General features: G+C 31.8%; 2 protein-coding genes and 1 pseudogene across 2 annotated transcripts; 2 read left to right on the top strand and 1 right to left on the bottom strand.

Annotated features, from left to right (window-relative positions):
- Window positions 1-788: 788 nt before the first annotated feature.
- On the top strand, window positions 789-1,983 carry LOC108483659 (type 2 DNA topoisomerase 6 subunit B-like; annotated as a pseudogene).
- On the top strand, window positions 1,618-6,513 carry LOC108479736 (type 2 DNA topoisomerase 6 subunit B-like; the record flags this gene model as incomplete). Its single annotated transcript, XM_017782496.2, has 9 exons — window positions 1,618-1,660; window positions 2,141-2,249; window positions 2,336-2,411; window positions 3,123-3,143; window positions 3,801-3,997; window positions 4,848-4,986; window positions 5,144-5,337; window positions 5,444-5,573; window positions 6,058-6,513. Coding segments are annotated over 9 exons (1,224 nt in total), but the record flags the coding sequence as incomplete, so codon positions are not given.
- A 167-nt stretch (window positions 6,514-6,680) lies between these two features.
- Window positions 6,681-9,359, bottom strand: LOC108479738 (translation machinery-associated protein 22). Its single transcript, XM_017782499.2, has 7 exons — window positions 9,011-9,359; window positions 8,468-8,563; window positions 8,284-8,348; window positions 7,899-7,980; window positions 7,740-7,807; window positions 7,565-7,648; window positions 6,681-7,143 (listed from the first exon to the last, which is right to left on the bottom strand). The coding sequence occupies exons 1-7, from the start codon at window positions 9,156-9,158 to the stop codon at window positions 7,087-7,089; spliced, it is 600 nt and encodes a 199-aa protein (XP_017637988.1). The 5' UTR covers window positions 9,159-9,359; the 3' UTR covers window positions 6,681-7,086.
- Between the last annotated feature and the right edge of the window lie 1,430 nt (window positions 9,360-10,789).

The following is a 10,789-nucleotide window of genomic DNA, read 5'->3' as shown; positions in this document are numbered from 1 at the left end:
CCTCACCCTTATCTTTTCATTACCTCTCAACTTCCTCTTATTTTGTGCATAATTCCTTAAAAGATTTGGCATATCGAAATATTTATTTAATTGCATTTTATCTTGACTTTTTGAAAACTTTCAACGATATCTTCCTTATTATTCTCCTTCTTCAAAAGAAAAATACACTAAAATTTGGATGATTATTTAATGAGTTAGTGTTAGGTTTTTTAATTCCACAAAAAGAAATCTCTTAATTGATATTTAAAAATAATAAATAACAATTTTATAAAATTAAATTAATGACTGGGCAAGACCGTACCTAAGCCTTGACAGCCCAAATCTCCTACCCAGGCCCAAATATTTGAAATTTTAAACACGTTTTCTAAATTATTTTCCCCAAAATTTAAAGGTTTAAAAATTTGTCATAAGGGTGCCTATACTCTTCACAAATTAGAAAGTCTCTGTGCTTTATTTTCATGAATTTAGCTCCTCTATTTTTAGATTTCAAAATTAATGTCCAATTATTAACATTGTTAAAATCTTTTGTTAAATTTGTTAGTGTGATATTTTGAAATATAAAAAATACTCACTTTATAACTACGTAGCTACAAAAATGACGTTGTAATGAATTTTGATTTAACAAAATAAATTTAACAATAATAACAGTTAGACTTAAATATTAAAATCTGAAAAGTAGAGAGCTAAATTTCTAGAAATAAAAGTACAGGGACTACATTTCAAATTTATAAAGAGTACAGGGACTAATGACATATTTTAACCAAATTTAAAATTCAATTTCTGGAGGGCAGTAGCAGTGACCTATAAGAGTAGAAGAGAGCGCGAGTGTGGTTTTTGTTTGTCTCTCTCACTGAAATGGATATTTCTTCAGTTCAGAAGCTCTGCATTCATGTAAGTTGCAATTTCAATCTTCAAATTAGGCTTCTGAACTCAGCTTATTGATATTTTGTTGTTAATAATAATATGTTAATCCACTCTAATCTCCTTTTTTTTCTTTAATTTCCTTTCGTTTTTTGTATTGTCAGTTAATTTCTTCTGCTGTTCAAAGATGTCGTTTGTCCGAAGATCTTTGCCGATTATCAGTCGTTCTCAAGAGGTCTCCTCCAATCATTCGAGTTTCAAGTGAGTACTTTTCATTCTTCCTTTAATTTTTGCCTAACTATAATTAGAATTATTTACTTTGATTTTTGTGACGCGATCTTTCGGAAAAATAGGAAGTAATTTCTAAATTGGAAAATATGCATTGAAATCATGTCATTTTGAAGTTGAAATGGTATGGTTTTGGCTGGTTTTCTTTCAAATGAGTTCATCAAAAGCATAAATAAGCTTTTAAAAATGATTAGGTCATGCAAGGTAAATCTGTAGACTGTAAATAAATTGTTGTGGCAGAATTTTGGATAAAATGATAGATACTGTTTCTAGAAAAATCTATTTATTTTGTATCTTAATGAGCAGTATCAGATACGGGCACCGGTAGTTGCTTGGAGGAGTTTCAAGACCTTTAGTGCAACAGAGAAGGTATTGGAATGGAAAAGTGGGGTAAGTGGCTGATGATGATGGTGAGCTCATTTGATTCTAGATACAAAGATCTCGATAAATATTTATGTTCATGATTATTTGACTTCTGCTGCAGATGGGTTGATTTCCATCAAAACTACCAGTAAGTTTAGTGTCTCAGTATTCTTTTCTTGCTAGTCAAATATCCATGGTTGAATAGCTTAGATTTTGACTACAGTTAGGGGAAGAGGGAATTAGAAATAGGGATCTCCTTTTTGGAGGATTAACGTGGTTACCACTAGGTTATGCGTATTGCCTGTCAGTTGTTAGCTGCTTAAGGTGTAGGCATTAATACAGGGTTGTCAATGACTCAATTCTGCTTTAATTATATTACGCTTTTTAATATGTATTTATGATCTGAAATTTAAATAATTCATTTGGATGAGCAACTTATTATAGTGCCTGAAATGCAGTCAAGAGGCATGCTTCTTTTTCTTTTTAATATTAAAATTTGTCCATTTATTCCGTCAGTTAGAGCATATTAAACAATATATATATACATGCATATATGTATGTGTGTGTGTCCCTTCCGTTAAATTCTTCGTTATGTATTTAATAAAGTCAATTTTGTGTCTGGCTGCAGGCATTAGTGATAATAAGATATATCATTATCACTTAAATCTTAGAGGAAGTGTTTCTGCCAGAAGGCTGACTAGGCTACCTTCAATTCCTAAGAATGATGCCAAGTTCAGGTATGCGCCATACTTAAACACTTCTCCGATCTTAGGTGATACAAAACATTATGATCTTATTTATTTGTTTATTTATTTGTTTTCAGTGGCACCGAAGTATGTCTGTCCATTTCTGAGACTATTGATGCCTTGCTGAACGATATCAAACACTACTTTCAGAAGGTTTGTTTTTGAGTATTTGACTGACAGTTTTTGAATGACAATATAGTATATACAAATAGAGTTTTTGAGTATTTGGCTGTGGATTTTGGTGCAACTTTAGCATACACCGAATCCTTCAACAAATATAGGTGATCCTATTAAGAATTTAGAAATCCAAGATTCTTTGTTTATTTCTAGCCAAAAAGCTTAATTACTTGAATCAACTTGATAGATAATCTATTAGAAAGAAAGAACCATAACTTCACAGATAAATCAAATAAAAAAACTAAGGTGATGTCAGAAATATCACCTTTGCCACTGTATTACCATTTTGCTAGGGAATCATTTCCAGACACCTCTTCTTACAACACTGGAGGAATCTCACATAAGCTGATGGACACAAGAAATGTTTGTCAGCATTCATATGCAGTATGCAACCAGCTAGTTGAAAAGGACATAACTGACAATTAATCAAGGTTTTCTTTTTTTTTTTTTTTTGAATTTTAAAACTGACTGTATTTGGGAAAGGTTCTATAGAAGACTGTCATTCATATCTTCTAAGTCAACCTAGGAAGTTTTCCTCTAAAGAGTCTTCTCATGAAATCATGGATCATGAAGTATGTTGTGCATTTTTTTACTTGTATGGATTTCATTGTCTGTGGTCTTCTCTGTCCTTTCTTTCCCCTAAATTACTATCCATTTACTAAGTCCACATATCTCTTGGTTTTGCAGATGCTGATTCTAAAGATCCCCGTAAGTTCAACTGCTACTTTGATGCCTTTCATCTGTACACAGAATGATATGGTCCGAAATTTGTATTTTAATGAAACTTTTTTGAAAGTATCTGAAGAAACTAACCTTTTCAGAATGCTTACCCTTCATTTTAAGTGTTTGGTAGATAAAGAAAATTGTTTGGAAGGAAGGGGAAATTTTCTGAAATCCTAAAGGACCAGCTACCTAAATTAATCTACCAATTTTCTGAGATGCTATGTAACCTTCTTCAAGTGATGTTAGGAATGAATTTTCTCTAGTTCAATTAACATCCCCTTGTTAATCATATATTTACCAAGTTTTCGTTTGATAAACTGAAGAAAAATACTGAATTTGTATTATTAAAATTTTATGTATGTCACTGAAAATTAAATGCTGAATATATTTATATTATTCGGCAAGTGTAAATACTGAATTTTGAAAAGTATTTATTTCATGATTTTAAATTCTTTCATGTAACATTTTATATTAGTCCGGATAATTCTAGATAAAACTTAAAAGGGTATTTTAAATATATTATTTTTGTAAAACAATTCCACTTTAAGTGATAAATAGCTCTCTATTTACTTATCTCATTCAGCATTTTTATGGAAATTCTCTATCAAGTAAATTTTAATAGAGTTGGAATTTTTTCCCCAGAGTGTAGCAGCTGAACTGGTGATTGAACGAGGGGATGCTTCTGGGTTGCGATGTCAAAATGTCTTTTTACCTAATGAATGCAGCCCTTTGAACTTTTCAAGCTCCAATGTTGAAAGACTAAAGTCTGGCCTTGAAGAATATGTTTTGAAGCACAGAAATAGCTTAAACAATAAATGTGATTCTTGCTTCTGCAGTAGGTAAAAATATAAGCTGAATACCCTGTATTCTGTTTTCAAGCTACTGCACATCTTTTGATTTTAGGACTGGCAAAAACTTTTTGAAGTGCTGTGATTGAACTATTGATTTAGATATACTTAACGCAAAAGCGATTTGGGTTCATAAAATTGGAAGCCTTGAACCAAACAACTTGAGATTTGCATATTTTACCTTTCACCAAAATTTGAAGGTTATTTTTACAACCAGTAATTGTATTCATAAATTCTGTGCCAAACTTGGATACTTATTAGTTCTTACAAATTCCGGTGCTCATAAATCTTTCCCTCTCAATAACTTACTCATGATAGTTGTATCTATTATAACCTATAAACATTAATTAGATCAGGTGTGATGCATCAGAGTGCTTTCCTCTCTCTTTTATTGCAATATCTAACGGAGCATTATTCTTTCCAAATGCTTCAAGAAGGGAAGATTAGCAACCTCATTTGACATCATTAAAAAATTTCATACTTTCACCTTAACTGTTCTGCCAGGTCTTTTAATCTCTTTAGATATCCTGCCATGGATTACGTGCTTGCATCTTGATCTATTCTACTTCAGCTTTAGAAGAACTTTGTTTAGTTCTTCTTACTCGATCCATCAAAAATGAAGGGAATAAGTTTGAATTCTATTTGATGTTGTTGCTCGTACTGGTATAATGCTATTTATTAATTTTAATGTGTTAATTGTCTAACCTTATATCCCAATGTAGATTTCCTTTATGAAATTTAAATGATTTACTGCTCAGTCATGTTGCTATAGACATCCGAGGAGTAAGTAAACTACGGCTACATGTTTTCAATCCCTTTAACAAGCATAACTTCCTTCTAGGGAGAAACTTAAGATCAGTAGTGGAGTAGCACGCAGCATGGAAAGCCATAGGAGTCCCGGACTAATTGTGGAAGCAGTAATTGCAATAAGTGAACATTCGGAATCTCTTTGCTTCAGGTCATCCGGCAACAAAACAGAGGTTCTTATCTACAGTGTGCCTAAATAATTCAAAGAAAGAACCCCTTTTTTTTTTTTTTTTCTCTTTTCATTTGCATCAACTTGTTGGTACAATGTAATCAATTTTTTCTCTGAATTTGTTTGATAAAGTTGATTTGGTTGACAACATTGTTTTCCAGGTTTTGCATTTTAAAGATTTCTCACCAAGTTCAGTATCCATTGCATCCCTCAATGCATTGACTAGCATTGACTGGAGAAGTTATGGGTTAACGTTGGTGAGTGCTGTGGATCAAGTTGACCATGCACTGATAGAGTGGGAAAGTTTACCCCCTTATCTTCATATAGATATGGTGATACACTGCTATCATAAACAATATCCAACACCATGTTCTACTATTCAAATCCTTGTTCTTGACCTTTGCCCCATATTTCTTGTCTCTCAAATGTTGTATGTTAAATATATTCCTTGACTTTACCAAGGTCATAACATTTCCTGGAAAATGTAAATATCAACCTGACCGGCATCTTATTAAAAAGGGAGTGAAACTTGCCTTGGATGATTTGAAGGAGAAACACACCGGACTTCTTCTTAGTGCACATGCCGTGAAGGTAAGCATCTACTTTCGAAGTTTCAAATGCGTCTTATAATGGAACAGAGGTAGCTTAATGCTCGGATTAACTTGGCTTAACTTCCTATTTAATCTGTAAACCTTATATATAACCAATGTTCCATGACCATTTAATTCTTATAGAGGATTTACCTTTGTGCTTGGGCATCAGTAGGCCTTCAAATCTTTCTCTCCTCTCAAGTTTGCTTTCCGTTTATAAGTTGGCATTGATTCTCTCTTTTAACGTACAATTTCTGAAATGTTCATTTAGATAGGAAACGTAATGCGAAATGGGCCGTGTTGAATATACGTTTATAAGTTAGCTATGTCGTCGTCATCATCATCTTCATCAATAATATCATGTTTTTTTTTTCCCTTTTTCTTCTTGACTTTCATGGTTTTATGGCCCGGTTCTTATGACTAAATTTTGTGAAAATTAGATCAAGTAATTGTTCGCATATATAACTTGTAGTCATAAACTTCAGATTTGCAGTTATGCCCCAGACCTTGCAAGCTCAATTGCTGGCATCATCTTGTCATCTAATGATGTGAAGTTCCGAAGCAAATGCTCCTTGCTTCTTGAACTATCTCAGTCTCAAGAGATCGGAAAGCAAACCGTTGAAGATCGTATCAAGGAAAAGATAATCTCAGTCATAGAGACAAACGATAGGAAGCCAGAGAAAATCAAAGAGGCTGCACCTTTTCTTTTTGAAGATGACCGTCCCCAGGACATAGACCCAGCCGACTTATATTTGGAGGAACACGAAGGAGGTGATGATGTTTTTAGTTTCCCAGATTGATTGATATGTTAATACTTTATCCTCATGCAATTAACCAATTCCATCCAGTTTCGGCATGATAAAAAGAACATGCATGCTTTGCATAAGGCAAAGGATCAGTCCTTACACTATGAGTAATAGTTAATACATCTCTCTTCAATATCTGTTTTGAGTAGCATTGCTAATTATCTCAGTATGATGAGGGAACTTTACATGCGTTCAAAAGACTGGAAAAACGAATTCATATTCATCATAAAAACCTTTTCAGTGAGTTTTCTTTTTTAGAGATGACATTTTTGGAAAGAATAGCCATGAACACCGAACATAGATTATGAAACAAGCATAAAAATACCAAAAAAAAATTCATCTTAAAGACCTCGTATTTTTGTCCTATACACCAAAAACACTTGGTTATAATGTTCAAGTGCTATGATATTCTCCCATATATCTACTCTTTCTTTCTGTAATACCATCGTCATTCACATGAAAATGAACTTCAAGTGTTTCCCCATCAAAGAAAAACACTCCGTACATGTAAAAAGATTATACTGCAACCCAAAAATATTAAAACAGTAACATGATGATCCAAGAACCAGTGAGCTATGTATGAAGTAGGTTTAGGGAAAATTATCCAACTACGGATGAATAGATGCTATGTCCAATTAAAGTGGAACTGGCTCATCGATGTGCTTTAAAATCCCACCCAGTCCCCTGCTCTGGCTCCAAGTTCTAGCATCAAGCAGCGGGAACCTTTTTCCCATCCTCGATGAAGAAAATGGCAGTTTCAGGTACCTGAAAGGAAACAACAAAGAATGGTAATGCTGCCTTTTCCGAACATGATTTTAATATAGTAACGCATCATAAGAAGACTCCAACGGATGGTAATGCCATCTTTTCCAGCAAGGAGGCATGCATTAAATTTATCAGGGTGTACGAATAGTCAAATATGAAACATACAACCAAACAAATATAATCAAATTTCATCAAGTTTTAGCATTAACAATGAACAATAAAACCTCACTTTCAAGGTAATAAAGAAACATAACTCAGAATTGGAGAGTTTCATGTTGAAACGTATTTCCATGTGTAAGACCAGAGTAATGTCTTTTCTAATGGTAAAGGCAAAGAAAATAAACAAACATTGTTCCATATTTCTCATATGAAGCATTTTCATATTGAATAAAATGTAAAGTGACATTATTGAAAACATTACAGCAGGCCAGGTCTCTGTAATATATTCCACAATATCATACGATATGTCTCCTTGAACATCAATTTGCTCCTTGTCAGTTGGTCCCTAAAGGAAAACAATCATTGAAAAGCTTGTAAGAAACAAAGGAACCTATAATGGAATGAAAAAACTACAAGTAAAGATGACTTTGACGCACCTTAACAACTGATGCACCGGTGGCAAATTTCTTCCCAAGCTTTTTCGAAGCATCACTAAGCTTAATTCCTGAAAAACAACTCCTCCTAAAAAAATTAACTTGTTCTGAAAAAAACTAATAAATAGATGAAAAAGATAAAAATGTGAGAATGCAACTCACCAAATAGATCCAATCCTTTCACAATGGTGATACATTTGCGCCTATTACGTACAACCTTTTCAATGACAACTTCTTGTTTCTCCTTTTATTTGACAAAAAATGGGGAAAATTAGGAAGACTAGATATGTTATTCTCACATATAATAAACAAACCTTGTATGTAAGAGATCCACAAGCAATAACCAAAAAATTAAAGAAAAGAAAAGGAAACAGAAGAATTGGTTCCATGAAATATTGTAGCATTCATCCTTGCAGGTTACCTAAGCTAATTAATGGAAAGGTATTTAAATTTTAAACATTGGGAATCAAAAGCTTCAAAACACCCTATAAATATTATGAGCATATAATGCCTGAGGAGAAAAAAATTGAAAAAGAAGGAACTTTACTTTCTTCTTTATTTTTCCACCAGGAAGACGTTTTACATCTTCTTGTTTAGATGACACTGTGCTCCCTGAAAATTGAAAACAAACATTGGATCAGTGAAAATGAAAAAAAAGATGAATAAAACTTTTTTAAACGAATTATTTGTGATAAAATATATTTATATTTCCATATAAAGATCATTTAAACCTGGTGGAGCTGAAGATGCTGCCCCTTCAGCAGCACAGGAAATACCAACTGATTGCAGCTGTTCAGAAACCTTCTCACCCTCCTTTTCATTAGCCTCTGAACATCAAAGAGAAATCTTTAATTAACTTACTCTATGAAACTCACATTAAAAAAAAAAAAAGCAAAAAAGTGCCTTTCTTCTCTTATCCTTCCAATTACAGTTTAGGCAAAGTTAAAAAAAAAAAAAGAAAAAGAAAAAGGAAACAAATAGAAGGGTGTTAAAATCATAGTAAAACAATTGACGTTAAGCATACATGTTTTTGTGTGTATATTTAGTAGCAAAATGCAAAGAATTTTTAATCATTTATCAATTCATATCAGAAAAATATCTCCAAGAAAAATCAAATTTAAACCCCAAAAAAGCCCACAAAAAAACAAAATTTCATCTTCTTTAATATCTTTGTCATCGGCAAACAGACAGAAAGGCATGGGATTAAAATTAAAAAAAAAAAACTCAAGTATGCAAACTAATTAATATAGAGAAAAATAGAGGGGAAAAAAAACCTTTGAGGAGATGTGGGTAAAGGTCAGGGGCGTTGCTGATCAACCAAGGTTTACACTTTTCGAAATCAGGGCCGAATTCACAGTACTCCGCTGGAAGAGAACATATGGGACAATATAAAACTTTCACTGGTTGTGGTTTCTCTGCCATAATTTCTTCAATTCTTTTTTTTTTTTTTTTTGTTACTTCTTCCCTTTGTTTTGGATATAATGGATGTAAATAATCAAAACCCAGATTTCTTTTCGTAAAGTAAAAATTCGTTTCCTTTTTCCCGGTTACAGTGCGACGCAACCGCAATCATGCAATGATGTAAAGAGAACCCGATTCTCTCTTTCTTTCTTGTTAGGGAAATAGGCCTATCTAAGTGGGCTAACTCGGGCTTGGCAGTGAGTGAATCTGGTCCGAGATGTGGCATTGTTATTAGACTTGGTTTAGGCCCTCTTTGCTAATCGGAGTTTATATTAAATAAATTATATTTTAGTCACTTAATTATACATAAATTTTTATTTTTGGTCATTTAATTATAAAAATTATAATTTAATTACTAAAGTATTCAATATTTGTGTTTTTTTGGTCACTTAAACGTTAGATACCTAAAGGAAGGACGGCGTGGCTATTTTCTAAGTAACATAATAATAATTTTGGCCATTAATATTTATATATTATTTTAATTTGATCCTAATTTTAAATAATTGGAGCTCAATCTTTTCTATTTAGTCTTAATTTTTAAAAAAATCATAACATTTTCAAATTATTTTAAAAATTCAAAAAAAAAATTTGTTAAAAAATAGAGCTTCAAAAAAGTTTTATAATTTTGGTGGAAAATCCGTCCACAATTCGGAAAAGGTGTGATTAATGATATCTCAACTTTTGTTAAGCCTTAAATCCTTTGCCTAGACAATGTAAATCATTTGGCAACAAAAAAAGAAGCCGATGCATATCGCATGTCTAATCATCCTTTTAGATTTTATGTTCATCAACTCTGCTATTAATGCAACAAACAGTTCTCTTAAATTAATTTAAGTAATTATTTTTATTTAAATTTTATTATTTAGTCTTTAGAGATGCGGAATTATGTATTAAACTATTATAATCAACATTTCTTCTTCAATTGATAAAATAGCTAATCAATTTTTCTCAACAGAAACTACAATTTGATAATTTCTTTCAAAACTTTGCCCTTACATGTTTTAAAAATATTCAATCAAATTTTCATCATCTAGTCACTTTAATTTTTCTACGTTGAACAAAAACCAAAATTATCTTCATATATTTTAAATTGTTCAAATCTATTATTCTAATAGAATAAAATTACTTGACATACTATGTATAAAAAATAATCGTTGATGAGATTTTATCGTTTCATTATCAACATTCTCATCAAATCATTTATTTCTAAGAATAATGTATTTTTCATGAAATTTAGGTTCTGTTTCCTTTTCAATAACTATTTCTTTAGCACACTTGGTATCATTTTGGAATCCATCTTCCTTGTATTTTTCAAAAAAAAAAACTAAAGAAGACTTTTTAATTGTTTTATAGCTACATCAATTCGCATATCTTTTGATTGTAAACTATTGCTAGCCAATTCACAGCCAGTAATATTCCATACCAAATAGTCATGCCCAACAAAATTTAAAAATTTTGCTAAACATTCAAGTTCACTTTGGATTTTAGGATCATCATTAACTTCATTTAATTTAAATAAAGTATCTCTTATTTGTGAAACTAGAATTCTTATAGCTTTAATACTTTTAATTAGACTTTCTCAACATGTTTGT

This window comes from Gossypium arboreum, chromosome 6, assembly GCF_025698485.1.
Source record: "Gossypium arboreum isolate Shixiya-1 chromosome 6, ASM2569848v2, whole genome shotgun sequence".
Taxonomy (NCBI): Eukaryota; Viridiplantae; Streptophyta; class Magnoliopsida; order Malvales; family Malvaceae; genus Gossypium; species Gossypium arboreum.
This window is presented reverse-complemented; position numbering and strand designations above follow the sequence as displayed.